The 19,384-nt window shown below is 39.0% G+C and overlaps 2 protein-coding genes across 4 annotated transcripts in view; both read right to left on the reverse strand.

The window, feature by feature from the left end:
* Positions 1-8,474, reverse strand: part of Cyp2j2 (cytochrome P450 family 2 subfamily J member 2) — a 47,224-nt gene extending 38,750 nt beyond the window's left edge. For both annotated transcript variants that reach the window (XM_078026367.1, XM_078026366.1), the window contains exon 1: positions 8,177-8,474. In XM_078026367.1, the coding sequence (XP_077882493.1) occupies positions 8,177-8,383 (207 nt within the window). In that variant the 5' untranslated portion in view covers positions 8,384-8,474. The remainder of the gene's footprint in view (positions 1-8,176) is intronic.
* A 6,484-nt stretch (positions 8,475-14,958) lies between these two features.
* The window catches only part of LOC101978105 (cytochrome P450 2J2), a 31,610-nt gene continuing 27,184 nt past the window's right edge, over positions 14,959-19,384 (reverse strand). For both annotated transcript variants that reach the window (XM_078026368.1, XM_078026369.1), the window contains one exon: positions 14,959-15,844. In XM_078026368.1, coding sequence (XP_077882494.1) covers positions 15,666-15,844 — 179 coding nt within the window. In that variant the 3' untranslated portion in view covers positions 14,959-15,665. The remainder of the gene's footprint in view (positions 15,845-19,384) is intronic.

Below are 19,384 nucleotides of genomic sequence, written 5' to 3' on the forward strand. Positions count from 1 at the left end.
AGTTCTGTGAGGAAGAATGAGAGCAGCGAGATGAAAAGCACTTTGTTTTCTGGTTCCAGGCACACAGCCACCCAGAGAGTCTCCATGGAATGAATGAGTTCTGTATGCAAAGGAATGTGGATGCACCCACAGGGTGACAGTGAGGACAGGAGCACACTAAAATGCAGGAGAAATGTGCTAGTGGTCAGAAACAGCTGTGTTCCCTGGGTGCCATGGTGGGCATCTTTCATGCTTTATCTCACTAATCTAATGGTCACTCTGTGTAGTAAGGACTTTTCTCATCTAGTAGCAGAAGAAAATGGTGGTAGCTGAAATGATATAGCAAGGTGACAAAGCTATTTAGTAGTAGAGGAAACTTGCCAAACATTTTGTAAGATTTGAGGCTAGAGATGTGAATTTGGGATGGCTCTAGGAACTTAAAGTTTACTGGGAATAAGAAAGTGAAAGTGAGAAGAAAGGGAGGGTGAGAGACATGGTGTAAAGGATGATAGGGAAAGAGATATTAGATTGGGATGAATATGCACAAGTGTGCAAGTTTGTGCCAATATGGGTTGGAAAATAGCATATGGTCATTAATCAAAATTCCTTTCAACCTTTCTATTTAAGAATGATCCTTAAGTAGACCCACCCTCTGTTTTTTGTCTGCCTGGATCTGGTCCAGCTGTAGCAGTTGTACCAGACAGAAAGGCTCAATTCCTGCAATTATCTGTGGCCTCCCTCCCCAGCTCCATCCCCACACACTTAACATTCCACTATGATGCTCTTAGAGCCCTGGACCTAACATTGGTTCCATCAGAGCAGACTCAATGGATGCAGTCTCATCCCACCATCCTGTATTCACCTTAAAGACAAAGCCTGAGCTTAGTTCTTCCATTTTTCTTTTGATCCAGAGTCCTGGGTTAATCTCCATTCATTTCTAGGAGTCTATCCTATCTTCCTAGCAAGGGAAAAGCCAAAACTTACAAGTCATTTCTTCTAAGAAATGGTAGTAATGGTTCACACATGTAAAATTTGTTATTTCTTCTTGATGAAAGCCTGGATAACATTTTTAACCCTTACAAGAATTCACTGGCTAATTTAGAACTTCAATTAAGATTTTTTTTTATTTAGCTGAAAATCTCAAGTTAAGTGACTCTTAATGGGGAATGCATATAATCTAGAATCTAACTTTTATTTGGAAGCATTCAGACCTTCAACACTATTTACTGAAATGAACTACAATATTCCATCTTTACGAGTTCTCTGCCCATGTGTATTTTTGTTCATCAGAACTGGATCAAAACCTTTTATGGAATTATCAAGTATGTAAACATGGATAGGTTAAATGACCTCCTAGAGCTGTAGAAGTGATTATTACAGCGTTCAGCAATTCTTAAATGTACCTGGTCTCTCAGCCAATTCAATATATGGATTGAATGATCCAGAGTGCATCTGAGATTTCATAAGGCAGAGAAAACTTTTCAATAGATAACATCAAGTCATTTTTAAAAAATTAAAACTGAGAGTAAAGGAATAAAAGAGGTTAAAATTTATGAGATAGTTCAGAAGGCTAAAATAGGCTTAAGATGAGAAATGAAAATAAAAAAAAGAAAAAAGATTGACATACAAGTTATAAAAGGCAAACAAAAAGAAATGGGGATGGGAAATTCAACAGTGGGAATAAAAACTCCAACTGTAGGATTAAGCATTTAAAAAACAAGGTGTAATTAAATGAATGTTTAGAATAAATAAAATTAAAGTGAAAGGTTAGTGAGACAAGAGATTGAACTACTATGACCAAAAGATTCTAACTTAATCAAAGTTCTTATAAGAGACAGCAGAACAAAGACACTAAAAGAGAGGAAAAGAAAGAAAAGGACCAGGGTACCAATTCACACTTCAAGGTAAGAGGTTTTGTTTTTCATTTGTCACTAGCACTGAACCATACATGTGTGCATGTGTGTGTGTGTGTGTGTGTGTGTGTGTGTGTGTGTGTGTGTATCATCCAAAAACTCATGCTGCTTTTGTTTTTTTTCTCAGATTTAACATTTTTCCTTCTATCTACATGTTGTATTTTTCAATCACCTGTTTATGCCTTTCAAACATTTTTGTATGGGGTGTTAACATTTTTCCTATTGATGCATAGAACCCCTAGTAAAAAGTCACTAATATAATTTTATCTTTATTATGGACAAATCTAGAAATATATACTAATGTCCTATAGAGGTATTGATGAGTGTCTGTGTGAGTGTATGTGAATGTGTGTGTGTATGTGAAGAGGTGGTAGGGTAGGCACAGGAGAGGTAAGATTCTCTCTCCTGCTAAGTGGATCAAGGACCTAGGAATTAAACAAGAGACTCTATGTCTAATAGAAGAAAAAGTAGGCCCAAATATCCATCATATATGATTAGGCACCTACTTCCTTAATAAGACTCCTATAGCTCAAGAATTAAAATCAAGAATTAATAAATGGAATGGATTCAAACTAAAAAGCTTCCTTTCAGCAAAAGAAACAATTAGGGAGGTGAATAGAGAGCCTACAGCTTGGGAGCAAATTTTTACCACAGGCACATCAGATAGACCACTAATCTCTAGGGTATATAAAGAACTCAAAAAACTAAACACCAAAAAAACCAAATAACCCAATAAATGGGCCAAGGTCCTGAAAAGACATTTCTCAGAAGGTAATATACAATCAATCAACAAATATATATACATATATATATATATATATATATATATATATATATAAATGTACAACATCTCTAGCAATTAGAGAAATGCAAATCAAAACTACTCTTAAGATTTCTTCTTACTCCTGTCAGAATGGCAGCTATTAAGAATACAAATAACAATAAGTGTTGGCAAGGATATGGGGGAAAAGGCACACTTATACATTGCTGGTGGGACTGCAAAATGGTGCAGCCAATATGGAAAGCAGTATGGAGATTCCTTGGAAAACTGGGAATGGAACCACCTTTGACCCAGCTATCCCACTCCTTGGTCTATACTCAAAGAACTTAAAAACCGCATGCTATAGGGAGACGGCCACATCAATGTGTATTGCACCACAATTCACAATAGCTAAACTGCGAAACTAACCTAGATGCCCTTCAATAGATGAATGGATAAACAAAATGTGGAATAGATACACAATGGAATATTACTCAGCAATACAATAGAACAAAATCATGACATTTGCAGGTAAATGGATGGAACTGGAGAATATAATGCTAAGTGAAGTTAGCCAATCCCAAAACACCAAATGCCAAATGTTTTCTCTGATATAAAGAGGCTGATTCATAGTGGGGTTGGGAGGGGAAGCATGGGAAGATTAGACAAACTCTAGATAGGAAAAAGGGGAGGGAGGAGGCAAGGGGTGTAAAAAATATGGAGGAATGAGATGGACATCATTATCCTAAGTACATGTATGAAGACACACACAAATACATACACACAATATTCTCTCAATGTGTATGTGTTGCTTTTATAATTAAAAAGCATTTTTTATCCCATAAAGAAAAAGAAATGAAGTTTGATAACACTGGTTCTTATCTTTTTGAGTATGGAATCTTTGAAAATCTAGTATATGTCATGGACCTGCTCTCCAGTAAAACCCTATACACATAAATACAGTTGTGCATGACTGTATATACTCTTGCTAAGCATAATGGTCTCACAGGTCACCTCTTGAGAAAGAGCAACTATACATAAAAAAAAGTGCAATGCATAGCACATGACATATGCTGTAATGCTGGCAGAAAGGGGTGTGAAGTATTGCAGGAAGAGATGAATTTCCACCACAGATATCAGAGAATACTTGAGCCAGATATTCAAAATTGTATTTGAGCCAGATCTTAAATGAAGGCAAGGATATCAGCAAAAGGGCATTCATTATGAAGACAGAGACACTTTTCTTTTTGGGCACTACACATACAAATGCAAAGGCAGAAAATGTGGGTGTCTGGGAAAAAAGGACTCATTCTGTCCTTCTGGAGTGAAAGGTTCATTGAAGAGCATGACCTATGCTGAAGGTCTAGGCCCAGGGCTCTGGGATTCATTAAGTCCTTAACTTCAAGAAGCTCACAACCTAAGGGAGTATACAGATAAGTTCTTATTGTTATTATTCCATCCTTAAGTTGTTTGATGTGGGAAAGTATAGAAGCACACAGAGAAAAGAGTTTCTTCTCAGGTGCCAAGGAAGATGGGTGACAGTGCTGATGTGGTAATCTTTAGACCCAGGAGTGAAATATTTGGATCTTACTTGGTAACAGATAACAGAGCCTGGAAATATCTGAGTAGGAGAGGTGAAGTGCACTAAGAGTCTGGACTTAGGAGTCACACAACCTGTTTGAATCCAGGTCTACTTCTTAGTTCATGTGTAATTTAGAGATAAATTATTTATTTTTGGTTTTGGTTTCAGTTTCTAATTTTGGTTTTAGTTTCCAATTCTATAAAATAGGGAATATTACTAGTTCCTATTTTAGGATTATTGTGATAAGTAACCATAATAATAAAATTAATAATGAAACTATTACTACTAATATTTCAGGGAGTACAATTTAGGAAGAGGGCTCTCATAATGGCAGAATCAAAGGAATGGAGGGACAGAGACCAGAGAGGGGGCTGATGGGACTCATCCAGCAACCAGGACACATAAACGATGCCCAGCCTGTAACCAACAACTGGCTTTTCTATAAGCTATTACAGAAAAGGGAAGAATAAAAAATATAGAAATATAGAAATAAGCACATCTACATGCTAGGCATGCTGGCAAAACTTGATATTCATAAACTTATTTTATATTTATAATGATCCCACAAAGTATACCTAGTTTTCAGAAAAAAGAGGCACAAGGATTTAGCACATACCTAGTGGAAATAAAGTTTGGGTGCTTTACAGTCCCCTCTGTACGCTTCATCCTTCAATGAAGGGATAAAGATATTTTCTTTCTGTTCCTCTGAGTGATGGAGCTGCCTAGGTTTTAGCTGGCATCATAATTCTCTCTCTCAGCCTAAGTAGGTGTAACCAATGGGATGTGAGTAGTGGTTATGTGTGCATCTTCTGGGTCAAAGCCTTAAATGAAAGCTGCTTGCTCACCACCTCCATTTCCCCTTCTCATGAGCCAGAACCCACATATGATTGTGGTGGTGAAGGACCAGAGCAATATCATAAGGAACTGGAGATTTTGGATGACACTGTGGTACAGAACAGCATCTCTATCCTGGACTTCCTGCCTATATCTGAACTCTTTTGTAAGAGAGAAAGAAATTTCAATCTTGTTGACACCATTGTATCTTGGGTCTCTTTGTTATAAGCAGCTTGCTGTGCATGCTAACTAATAAATTGACCCATCTTATGTACAATTCTTCCACTTAGCCCAATAAGACTTTCTTTCATTTAAATACAGGTTATTATAATAAGCCATCTAGCAGTGATGGGGAAAGTTTACAAAGTGTGAGGGGCAGGGAAAGCAAAGTTCCCCACATGCCACACACACAAGCCAGTTTCTTCAAGGCCTCTTTACTATGTTTTAATTCATGCCACATCCCCATTTAAAATATCCTATCATTTTAATCCATTCACCTGCCAGAAATTCCTTTAAAATTCAATCCAATTAATTCCAACATTCCACAAAAGATATCTTCAGGATTTCCCATCCATTGTGATCCCATTTTCTAGTATCCATTTGGGTTATGGGAATTTGTAAAACTCTCTTCATCAAACACTGTCTTGGGCTATGCCTGGCATGGTAAGTACTTAATAAATGTTTGTTGAAGAAATACATATACAAATAAATAGCTCATAACTATGTCATGAAAAATCAATTATTCTCTACTAACATCATGCAGAGTCAAGTAGTATAGGAGACAATAGTTTTAAGTCAAATATTCTTGGATTCAAGACCTTGCTTTGCCAGTATCCTCTGAATAACCTGGGAAAATCACAATACATTTGTTCTCAGTTTTCTCAGTGATAAAATGGAAATGCCACTAGATGGTACCTAAAATTTATACCTATCATGAAAGTTAAACAAGAGGAACATAAAAATTCTGACACAAGACCTATCAGGTTCTATTATATATACAACTATATAATCTATCAATAAAAAATGTGGAAAAAAGACCTTAATATTTAATGTTTCCCAAGTGCATGAAGATAAATTTGATAGTATTATTACTAAATTATGCCATTTAATTTTATTTGCTTTACATCAGAAATATAAAAATGCAAACCTAAATAAAATAAAAACTAAATTGAGATTTAAAAAAATCATTGGACTGGGAATAAGATCCTAGTCTCAGTTTCATCAACTGGCTAGAGTTTTGGTTTGGTTTTGTGGTACTGAGAATTAATCCCTGAGGAACTCTACCACCGGCCACATCTCCATCCTTTTTTATATTTTATTTTGAGACAGAGTCTCACTGAAATTGCCCAGGTTGGTCTCAAACTTGCAATCCTTCTTATGAGTAGATGGGATTACAGCTCATCACTAGCCAGTTCTGTGATATTAGGATAATCATTTAACTTCTCTAGTCCCATCTATCCTAATAGAAAAAGAAGGACATAGATCAAACTTCTTAATCTAGACCAATTATCACAGACAAAACTCCAAGAAAATCCTACTACCTTTAGCCAAAAGACTAGGAAAAGAGGAGCCCAACAGGACAGAAACATTTGAGTCTTCTAATTCTCTGTCCTGGAGGCAAACATCATGAGGATGTGGCCTTCCTTGCCCCTGAAAGGTGTTGCTGCAGTGGAAAGCATGGTACAACCTCATCTTTCTCCCTCTCCTTATGTCCTATCTCTGCAGAATTGTGACTTTCACCCCCGAACTCCAGTAAGGACTCTCTACAGGACATAGTTCTAATCTCCACCTTCTCCTACAGTGATAAGGAATTACTCTTCCCTATGGTACAGATGTGGGAAGACCTTTGACTTCTACCTCTGAAGAAAGGCAGAAGTTATCTTATTCCTGGGGTACCTCCCTTCTGCTTCTATTTTCCAAGAAACCTGTTCCTCCAAGAAACTCACAACCTAGAATTCTAGGTCCAAAGAAAATAGACTTCAGAAAGGAAGGTGAAATAAACATATTTTGAGATGAAAGAAAGTTAAGAGAATTATTTGCCTGCAACCCAGCTCTGAAAGAATAGCTAAGGAAAGTTCTTCACATCATAAAGGAAATTATAAAGTTGGAACAAGAGAAATGAAGAAAAAGCAACAAATTGTGTAAATAAATGGAAAAGTACAATAGACGGTTCTTGCTTTTAAAAAATTGCATCTGACATTTAAAAGCAAAATTATAATATTGTGGTTCTCAGTGCATGTAGATATAATGTTTAAAACATTTATAAAGTGTGAAGGTCAGGGGTCCTAAATTGTTATGTCTATCTTTCACGAAGTGGAAAATTCTTGCACTGGTGGACTCCGTCAAACTACTAATATTGCTCATAATATTTAGAGCAACCACATTTAAAAAGAGATAGGCTTCAAAACACTACAGATGAATAAAAGTTGACTGATAAGAGAAGTGTCCAAGTAGTTCCCAGAAAGACAGGAAAGGGAAACAGGAATGAAAAACAGAGCAACAAACAAACGACCGAGGGAAAGAATAATAAATGGTAGACTTAAACACTAACACAGCAATGAATATATTAAGTAGAAATGTCCTACCTTCACCTATTTAAGGACAGAGATAGGCATAATTTTTAAAAAATCAACCAAGTATCTGTTGTCTACAAGAATTCATTTCAAATATGATTATAAAAAGTGGGTTAAAAGTAAGACAATAAAGAAGCAAATACTACTCACATAATAATCAAAAGACAGCTGATATGGCTATATTATATCAAATAAAGTTAGGTCAAAGAAAATTACCAGGGATAAAGAAGGACATTACAAGAAAAAAAAGGATTTCAATAATGTTTAAGAAGAAAACAAATGAGTTAAGAAAGGTAACCTAGGTAGCACACTTAGAAAGTAAACATTTAAATCTGCTGCGCCACTAGAAAGGGCAGGTATGTAGAATGATGCCATATGTCTGGTAAGGTAAACAAAGCTCAAAGTGGGACTTAGCAGGTTAGCAGCATGAGCTGCCCAGCCACCCATCCTCTTGCCCCAGGTCCCCAGAAAGTCCCTTGTCCTGCAAGTCAGGGTTAGCATATGGACGCAGTCAAGCACCTTTGCCCCTTCCTACCTTTTGAACATCCAAGTGTGAATTCTCAAAGTTCACTTGAAAGAAGTTGCCAAACACAGGTAGAGGCCAGGGCCCTGGCGGGTAGTTCTTTGGGCGCCGCCTTTTGAAGTCAGCAAACAACAGAAAGACGACAGCACCCACCAGCAAAGTCCCGGCATGGAGCCCTGCCCAGAAGGCGGTCGCCAGAGAGACCACCTTGGTTAGCATGGCTCTGAAAGCAGCTGGCTCTTCTAGAAAACAAACTCTTCTGCTCCAGCCCTCTCCTGCTGTCACTGTAGACGGCCCCGCCCCTATGCCCGCCCCGCGGCCCGCTCGACGCCCCGCCCCGCGCCCCGCCTCTGCCGGCCTTCCGCCAGGCCCCTCCTTCCCAGGGCCCCTCCTTCTGGCTCTTCTCCAGAGCTCCGCCAAGTCAAGCCATGCTCCCTAATTCCCTCAGCCTCTTACCCAGCCTTGTTCTTGACAGGGAAAATGTGAACTGAGATTCTTGGGATGCAACCTAATTGAAAAATACTTGGCTAGGACCGGTTTCTTTTCGATTTAGAAAGTCCTCCTTTCTCCGACGTCGTTGAGATTCTTAGATTATGATTCTCTCAGGTTATGCATCTCAGAGAGCGCCTCAAACATTGGAGCTGCTGTTTTCCAAACACCCTCTCACCCTGTGACCAGAACCATGTCTAGTAAACAGAAGTGACAGCAGCATCCAACATTTCTTGGCTTCTTAATATACGCCATAAAGCACACTTAACTCTTTACATAAATCACTTTGCTTCCACAGATCTTGTTAGTTCTATCTTGCAGTTGAGGAAACAGTAAGTACTAAGGTTAAGTACCTAGAACATGGGGCGAATAAGACAATCTATAGGTCTAAAATACATCTAAGAAGGTTCTGTGTTTGAAAGTGTGCTGAAGATTCAAAAGCATTACATCAAAGCTCTAAGCATGAGTATCATCCACAGTAGGAGCTTAATTAACATTTGTTTAGGAATGTCTTAGTCCTGATTCTTTTTGGTCTGCCCTGTGAAGGTCCCTCAGAAGCCCCAAGAGTGTTAGGATTCCAGGAACCAACCTTCCATGTCATCCAATGGTGCCTACCTGTGTCTCACCATTTGTGAGATATTCAAAACCGGCAGCATGATTCTGGAATACTAATCGTGAAATAAATGTAAAAATACACGTTCTATTTTTTTCTTAAAAAATAAAGGAGAATTTCCTATCTTTCCAATATGGAGGAGATGGGCTGGTAGTTAGAGCTTACTTTGTATCCTCCCAGTCCAAAATTTCCTATTTTAATACAGTTACTATATATCCATATGTTGTTTCTATATTTACATATGTTGGAAGAAATTTTTTAAAACTGTTTTTAAAAATTAAGCTCTGTATTATGTATTATTATCCTGAATGCTTAACATTTGAAATTAATTCATTCAAAAGAATCCAAAGAATCAATAAAATAAATACACAGAGTTTTCAGATACTGAAAAAGTGGAACTGCACGACTGTGATTCCCAAAAGAAAGGACAAATGAAGTGAACTCAACCATCTCTGACTTTCTCCCTGGAGGCATTTACTGGACCCCATTACAAGAAGGAGAGGGGACAATCAGATCACAGTAGTCTTTATTAGATGAGAAAATATAGTTTGGAGTGACTGACATGACTGGAATTTGTAAGGCAGAGAAAGGAGCAAGCTCTGCCAAGAAGGAGCTCCATAAATCTTCAAGGAGATCAGCTGAACTCTGTAGGTATAGGTCGAGACTCCAAGAGGCTGGGCAAAGAGCATCTAGTGGGAACAAAATAACTAACTGCCAAAAAGCTATAAGCTTAATGGTTGCCATAGCTTTTACTGGGTGGGAATTATTAAACACTGAGCAAAGTGGAGAAACCACATTAAACATCTCAGGTGATCAGTAGGGACCCCAGAAAAGTCACCTCAAGGTCTCCAGAATGCAGGCTACTTTAGACCCACTTTAACAAAGTTTTAAAACTCAAAAAACAAAACAAAGGTGTTTTACAGGTAAATTAACTGCCTACCTAAACAAAGCTCAACACTCTTTAAAAGCAGACAAAAGATAATCCAAACACTCAAGAATGAAAAATATGTATCTAATTCATAATTACTGGACATTTGAAGAAGCAAGAATATGTGACCTATAATCAGAAGAAAAATCAGTAGAACAAATGCTAGAAATATGGAATTATCAGACAAGGACTTTAGGTGGATAGTGTAGAGGATTTAAAGAAAAACATGCAAATAATTGAGAAATAAACTATAAACTTAGAAGAATCAATTCATTCCAGAGTGGAAAAATAAAATGTATTATATTAAAAAATTAATGAGTTGCTTAATGGCAAATGAGACCCTGATGAAGAAAAAAAAATGAACTTTAAAACTGATCTGTAGAAACTATCCCAACTGAGCACACAGAGAAATAAAAGTGAAAAAAAAATAACAGAACTTCAGTAACCAGTCAGTCAACATTAATAGGTCTAACATTTATATGAGTCAATTCCAGAAATATGGAGCAGGAGGTCAGTTCAGAAAAGCAACATTTGAAGAAATAATAACCAAACTTTTTCCAATTTTTCTTAAAGTGATAACCTCACAGATTTAAGGAACTCAACTTTAATCAAGAAAATATAAAGAAAACCATACTAAGAAACATTATAACCACATTGCTGAGGACTAATATTAAAAATCTTTAAATAAAACAACCATAAGACAAAAGACCTTCAATGAATCACAGCGGTAAAAAGAGGGGAGAAAAACTTGTTAAAATAGACTTTTCTATCTGAACAAATTTTCAAAAATTAAGGCAATATAAGACATTTCAAAACAAAAGAAGAGGGAAAGGAGAAAAAGGAGGAAGAGGTGGAGGAGGAATTGGAAAAAATGTGGCTAGAATTCAAGGCACAATGTACTGCACTGGCTTATGAGGTAAGCAGCTGGGGAGAAGTCAACACACTTTGTGACAAACGTCTTTCAGCCTCAAGACTGTTAGACTGTGATGGAAATGATGAAAAATGTTGTGGAACAATATATACTTAATTTTTTTCTTTTGGTATCCATTCTCATGTAGAGACTATTAACACCAAATGATTTGTGTATTCATAATCCCCCATTCCCCCTTCCACCAGTAATAACCTATGAGCTCTGAAATGGAATGGCCCCATACTATTTATTTGATTTATAGTGTTATGTCAATAAATATTTGAACTGACCTGAGACAACTATTAAGGTGAGATTTTGTTTCAAAAACAGCTTTATCTACTCTTTCAAGTAGAAGTATGCTAAGTAAGGGTTGGTCTTTCTGCATTTAGTGTGACACAGCCAGCATGTATAGGTATTGGGGAAAGCAATGGATCTTTACCAAATGAAAAAAAAAAAGTTAACTTAGTAACCATATTGAAGGATGCTGTCATATGTTCAAATCTATTCACAATAAAACAGCATCTTCCATTACAAATATATAGAATTTTACTTTCAGATATTTAATGATCTCCCTTGAGATCTGAACACATACAAATGGTATCTGATCATGTGACCAACTTCAATAATAATCCTGTTCTGTTGGTTTAGTCAAAATTGATGTTTCCACTTATTTCCATCCAGGGATCCCCTCAGCGTGCTCCCACTATAAATGCCCACTTGTTCAGGCTGTATTTAGAATGGAGCCTAGTTCTATTCTGAGGTCTTTTTCCTAATTTTTCTTGAATGAAATATTTTTGACACTTTTACTCCTCTTCAGCTCTGGTTTTCTTTGATAAGAAGGTCCTCCTCACTTTCCACATATCTCCTATGAAATGGAGGAGAAGCTAACTTTTCCTTCCCCTGGCGAGAGGTTTCAAGCCTACAGGAATTATTTGTTTTTGTAAAGTCTCTTGGCACCACAAATCAGTGCCACATTGAGGCTTGAAACTTCCTGTAGGCAAGAGGCTGAGTAAGGCTGACAGTGATGGCCAAGAAAGGCAGGCTGTCTTGAAGGAATACTGCACTGCCCCTCATGGTGTGGCATGGGTGTGGGATTTTATATGAATCTGAGAATGCAGACAGCTTGAGGTCCCAGCGGGGATCTGTTTGGAGGGATACTGTAACCTGAAGAGGAGTTGAACTGGCAAATTCCCTGAAGAGGGAAAGGGATGTCAAACTGAAGACGATATACCTTCCACATCAAGGGCAATGCACATGGTGGGCCCTGGTGGCACTGCAGTGGGTGGGATCGTGAAATGTTGGTGGAGTCACAAGGCAATAGCCCATGGTATGGAGAGAGTTCATTGAACCTCTGCCAGCCTGCCTGGAAACCTACCAATTATAGAGGAACATAGCTTGCACTTTGAAATGTCTTGCTCAAAGTTACAGTAGGAGGTTGAGTGACCAACCAGCATGTCCTTGGGCACTGTTCCCCAGCATCCCCCACCTTTCCCTTTTGTTAGCTTAGCAAGAAACAACACACACATGGGAAAACTGACTCAGTTTGCTTGGGCAAGCTTAAGAGAACAGCTGGGGGCTGGGGTTGTAGCTCAGTAGTGAACTGTTTGGCACTGGGTTTGATTCTCAGGGCCACATAAAAATAAATAAGTAAAGATTGTGTCCATCTACAACTAAAAACAATTTAAAAAGAAAAGATTAAGCCAATCTAGTTGAAAGTGTTCTTTAGGAAGGAAGGGAGGGAGGGAGGAAAAGAAAGCAAGCAGAAGTTCACCAAAGCGTGAGCTCTGGAGTCCCCTGTTTTATCACAGTTCCTTGCTTACTCAGGTAGTCATCCATGCTTCTTAGTCACCTGGCCAGCCCTTGCTTCCTGTCTGAACATTTAGGGCAGTGAGGGCAGTACCTCTGCTGGACCTCCCCCTGGTGCTTGCAGTCTTGCTCTGCCTGACACAGGTCGATTGCCACCAGACTCTTCTCTGCTGTAAGTCCCTTGACCTCCAGCCTGATTTTACATTTATACTTCACTGCCCATGTTTGCATCTCTTTGTAGCAGAGTTGTGGAGAGAAGATTCACACCCTTGGCTGACTTTGGTTGCCTCATCCACAATGTGGCAGATAATATCAGATTATTGGCACACTAGGTTCCAGGTACAAAGGAAGGGATTAAGTAGTCCTGAAGTTTCCCAAATAAAGGAGAAATAGGAGACTTATAAGAGTACATTTAACAAAATCCTTGTGTGATGCTTGGATGGGAATATGACTCATGTATTTTAATGTCTCCAACAAATTTTGAGCAAAAAGAAGACGCACTTTTTATGCACATGTAAAATTCAATTAGTAGTCACAGTCATCTCTTCTCCAATGTTTCTGACTCATTGTGGTGACACTTCACTGGCCCTGGGTCCCAATGTATCCATTAGGTCAGGACGAGCCTTCAGGAGTTTTATGTTTATTCCACAAGTAGTTTGGTGTATGCCTACCCATCAAGAATTATGGGCAGTGTACAGCAGGGCAGGAATACAATACAGAAAAGACTTCAACAGAGTCCCTTATAGTATAGATGAAGAAACTGAGAAATGTAAAGATTTTGAACAATTTCCCATGGATCTCCTACTTGATCTAACCAGAGGAAGAAAGGGGAAAATAAATGGTAGACAGATCCCAGATTAGAGGAAGTAAAAGCCTGATTTGACTGGTCCTGGACTGTCTCTTGCCCTGTTTTCTAGAGATTTGCCTTAAAAGGGCTTACAAAGGAATTATGAGCAACTGGCTTCTCTCTCCCCTTCTTTCTTTACCAGGCAGGAGAGACTGAAGCCTCCTCCCCACATTGAAAATGCAACCATTTCTTCCAGATATTCTCAGCTGTCTTAGTCTAGCTCAAGCCAACACTGCCCCCTTCTGTCCCTTTCTCTGTTTCCTTTTCTTCCTGGTGGCAGTAGAATGGGCTTTTCTCTGAATTCTAAGCCTCAGGTGGGAAATACCCAAGACCTCCTGGCTGTTTTGTTTGTGTCCGGAAAGGGGACAAAGGCCAGTTTCTCTGCAGGGTTCTTTCTGCCCAGGGGAATCCAAGCCACCCTAAAACTACAATCTCAAATAAGTAGTAAATAACAAAACACAAAAACTCAGAAATATATTTACACAAGATGAAGCCTCTGATCTAGTGCACATGGGTTCTAGAACTCGACAAAGGGGAAATAGCTCCAGTTATTTTATTTAAGGGGATACATCAAAGGCAAGGATGAAGTTTCAAGGGCTTAGTTTTGCTTCATGATGTCCTGCAGTCAGCAGATTGATTGACATTTTGGCAGGTAACATCCATCTCAGGTGCTGTGTGGGCCCAGCAGAGTGGGAAAGAAATTTACATTATCCCTGGGCAACTGACCAGAGTAAATGTCCACTGGCCATTCACAGATGTCTCTATCCATGAGGCTACCATGCCTGGTGACCCACATACAACCCACAAACAGCTGGTGACAGTTATGAGCTACTAAATTACCTAGATCTAGCCACTTTAAGAAAAGAAATCTTTGGAGAAAGAAAGCGAGAGGGAGGAAGGGAGAGAGATGGAGAGAGAGTGAGAGAGAAAGGAAGGAAAGGAGGAAGGTCAGAACTTTGGATGAAGTTAAGTCCAGTTTACCAGGCTGGTTGGTAGGTATGCTCTGGGGTTGGGGCTAAAACTTCTTGGACAGTCTCTGGTCCTCTAGTTTGTGGCAGGATTCTGGCATTTCTCATATTCTGCTATAAAATGCTCTACCAGACTATAGGGTGGTAATATTAGCCAACAAAAGCTTACAGTTAAATCCAATGTGAAACATTATGGGAATCAGTGTCTGATGGAGGACTCAAAACAGAGGTACTATAAGACAAACTCTTTTCACTTTTATTCTCCAAACCTGATTTCCAGGTTGGGTTCATTGTGGCCACACCCTATTGGCCTCCTTCTAATGCCAAGGTGGTGCTCCCTTGTGCAAATCATAGAAACTGTTGCTTCCACTTCCTGTGAATAGACTCATCCCTTGGTCACTAGCCAGGGGACCTTTCTAAGGCCAAAACAAGATAAAGCCGACACAAATGAGAGAGACTTCATAGTCTGTCTCCATGGTTGCCCCCAGGATTCCACTTTGTATCTCATTGCCTGTCTTGCACCACTTCAACCTGAGCTATGTCAACCAGCTAGAAGCAGATACATGGCCAAGGAAGGAGGCGGGAAGTAGGCACGACTGTAGTCATTATTCTTAGGATATGTTTTTATGGTGTAGGAATCACTTAGAATCCATTGTTTCCTTTAATTCTTACAGGACCTTTTTTTTTTTTGAAGGGAAATTATTTTTCACCTCCTGGATGAGAAGGTAAATCATTGAACACACAAGTAATTTTTCCAGGGCTATAGGGGGAGATGGCAGACCAGGGTTTGGATCCAGCTTCCTTTTAGTCCAGCTTCTTTCCTCTTTCCTTGACATCACCTTCATTCTGTTTCTGAACATCTGAGCAGGCACCAGCAGCTCCAAAGCACCTGCAGTTTTTTTTTTTTTCCCCTGTCTTTCCTTTTCCTTCTCCAACAGCATCATCCCCTAGGGATAGCACAGATGTGGTGGCTGACAGGGGAGACAGTGAGGCCCATTCTGAACTCCAGGCTCAACTTCTCATTGTCTGGGGGCTTGAAGGTAAATTTTTGTAAAAAGGAAGTGAAAAAAATAAATAGCTCAGTCTTAGCCAACTGTTCTCCAAGGCATCCGCGTTTTCCTGAAAGACAAATACAGAAGAGGAGTTATCTTCTCAGCTGACATGGTTCCAAACAGGGGCTACTTGCCTCTCGCTGCTGACCAGACCTGGGCTTTATGCCCAGCACCTTTTTTAAGTCTGACCACGCTCTGGGTTCACCAAAGAACAGAATGCAGAGTCTAGGACCACATTTGCTTTGGGAGGAGGGAAGCAGTGTCAGGCAGTTCTGGGGTGAAGGTGAAGTGAAACTTTTTCTGAAATGAAGGGCAACATCCTGATAACTTGCTTTTCTGCAGGATTTGAAACAGAATTCCTTTTGAAATTAAAGCTCCAAATTCCTTTAGCTTCTGAATTTCCTCAGAGAATAAAAACTACTGAGGAAACACCTCCAAGGAGCTGAAACTGATAGGTTCTCTGGATCACTAATTCTGCCTTTGTATTTTACTGTCTTTGTGTTTCACTTTTCTTATAAACGTCTCTATAATGAAAGCTTTCCTCACCCCTGAGCACCCAGAAGATGGAGAAATGAAACCAGAAAAAAAAAAACAGCCAAAAATATCAGGTTCCTTAAACCTGAAAACATCTATTCTCCTTATCATTCTGCCTCTTGAATTTTTGTCTGTGAATAAAGATGCATGGTAAAGCCATACCCCAGGGTAACACAGAGTATGGGTAACTGTACCCAGGTTCATGTAGTTGCCACTCACTCAAGGGTGAGCTGTTGACACAAGGACAAAGATTTGGAAAGAAAGCAAGCCAGTCAAGAAGATGGAGGCCATGCCGACAAGACCATCTCAACCCAGCCTAGCTGTAAGCAACTTTAATCCCCAGGGGAGGGGGAAAGAAAAACAGCCAAGGAAAGGGAAGGACTGACAACTAGGGACTTCTAGGTTCCACTCTGGTGGCCTGTAAGAGTTGGTGATTGGTGATCCTGATGTCTGTAAATTTCAAAAATATCTTAGTTACTCTTATCTTGTTGTCTTTAGCCTTGAAAGGGGAAGAGACAGATGAGGTAAAGTTGGGACTAATTAACTTTGCAACACTGATTCCAGACACACACTCCCTAACTTATGACTCAACAATAAATCTGACTCAATGGTTAAGGTACCAAAGGAGGCAGATGCAGTGTGAAGGCAGAGATGCCAAGCTTTTCTAACCCAAATTCTCTCACCCATCAGAGTTCAACATCAAGTATTGCATTTGCCCTGTGTACTTAGAGTCCTTAAGTCTGGAATAACTCCTCAGTCTTTACGTAAGTGTCATGGCCTTGGCATTTTAAGGATTATAGACCCATTTTGGAAATGTCTCTCATGTTTCCTCATTAACAGATTCAGGTTGTGAAGTTCCGCAGGTTTGGTAGGAGTATCAATGAAGTGGTTCTTCTTCTCATTCCATCCTATCAGGTGGTACATGATTTTGATTCCTGTCATTATTTCTAATAGCTTGATTAAGGTGGTATCTAATAAATCACCCCCTGTTAAATTATTTTTTTTATGTTGCTAAAAATACTTAGGGATTCCATGAATAAACCAGTCCTCATTAACTTTTCATTCATTACTTTGCATTGTCATTTCTTGGCCAAATTATTTATCACAGGTGGCTGCCACATAATGACTTTAAAATTTCTCTCATTCCTTCTACACTTACCAGCATTCAAATGCTTGTTATCCTCCCCATTTATTTATCCACTCATTTATTTATATCAGTATGGATTCATGGGTTCCTCTTTTTATTCAAAGGGTTATAATCTGTTGCTCATTGTTAACTTGTGTTGATTCTCAGAATATTCCTGATTTGGCCATTTGATGCCCATGCAAGTTGACATTTCCTGACTTTTTAGGACAACATCATGTTCCAAGTTGATATAATACTTACCCTTCCCCAGTCCTGGAATGAGCCATTCTTCCAGGTGTTCTGGTTGCTTTTACTGGATAATGATATGCAGAAATCAAGAATCAAGGTCTGGGCATTAGACATGCTTGTTGCTTTCTGGTTGTTATTGTTCTAGGTTATCTCAGTGGACAGCACAGGGGAATATATATGTGTATATAACATGAGTATTTACTGATTTATGTGTATACACACACATACTTATGTCCATATCCATGTCTGTATCTATTTACCTACTGAATATCTGAGTTCATTTAGGCAGCCTCCAATTCCAATCTAATACCTGCTCTAGGCTTCTCCTGCTCACTTCTCTGAGTTAACATCCTCTTCAACACACTTAGGCTGCAAAGCCCCAAACCAGTTGTTACCACCTCTTTCTTATGTGCACTTTTAATAGCTTACTTTATTCCTAATACATATTAACCCAAAAGGGGAAAGAATACACACACACAAATAAAAAATCAAAAAAGAAAATAAAGGGTGTTGGTAATACCATAAATCAAACCCTACCTCTGTTAACCTTTTTGATATTTCCTCTCTATCCTAGAGGCAATTCCATTGGGAGCCATAATGGGAATAATTCACTGTTGTTAATCCTATAAGCTGATTTTTACTACTTGGATTTTTCCTTTGTAATTAAATTGTCTTGGAAATTTGTTTAGGCATGTATGCCTCTATTTTGTCCTCACTTACAGGACAAATACAGGTTATTGAGGAAATAAAGTTAGATCACATGTGCAGAAGTGCTTAGTAAATGTAAATGGCCCCCAATTATATCATTATTATATTATTTTGTGCCTGTTTCCCTCCAGCCTGTGTCTAATTCATCTTTCTTCCCCTCATTTTTATCTTATTACCTATCAGAAATAGTATGATTTGATACCAAAACAGTTGTATTATAAACTACGAAGATTCTCCTAGAAGAATCCATGTATCTTGATAAAATTGGGCAAGTAAAGTAGAAAATCAGGGTTAAAGAACTGACCACTGAGTGACTAAACGATCCATTCTCACAAAGCTAAACCTATCTCACTTGCAAAACATATGAAACATTTGTCTCCTGTGTCAAAGGGCAGGACAAAGGTCCCAGGTGGATAACAGATATGAATTTGTTTTAAAAGGATGAAATCTAGGACTCTTTGATTTCATAGCTTAGGTCTGTGTGATGGGTAATTTTGGTGATCAACCTGACTAGACTGAGAAACCTAAAAAGCTGGTGAAGCACAATTCTGGGTGTATTTGTGAAATGTTTCCAGAGATATTTGGCACCTGGCTCAGTAAAATGAGAGGAGCAGACCTGCTTTGAATGTAGGTGGCACAGCAGTCCCATGGCTGGGGGCCCAGAAGGAATAGATAGAGGAAGATAGGGAAAGCTTGCCTGAATTTGCCAGCTCAATTCTTCTTGAGCAGCTGGGAATTTTGCTGATACCATCACCTGCCGACACCAGACACCAGCTTCTACAACCTTTGAAAGTGGACTCACACCAGAGACTCTCCAGAGGGCTTCTGGGCTTTCAGCCTCCTACAGGGCTTGGGTCATTGGTCCCTCCCATTGTGAGATTTTCGGCTTCTGGGACTGATTAGTTACTAATTTCCCCAGTTCTCCACCTTGCAAATGATGACTGTGAGACTATCCTCTGACCATGTAAGCCCATCTAATAAATCTTCTTT

Source organism: Ictidomys tridecemlineatus, chromosome 11 (genome assembly GCF_052094955.1).
Source record: "Ictidomys tridecemlineatus isolate mIctTri1 chromosome 11, mIctTri1.hap1, whole genome shotgun sequence".
In the NCBI taxonomy this organism is placed as follows: Eukaryota; Metazoa; Chordata; class Mammalia; order Rodentia; family Sciuridae; genus Ictidomys; species Ictidomys tridecemlineatus.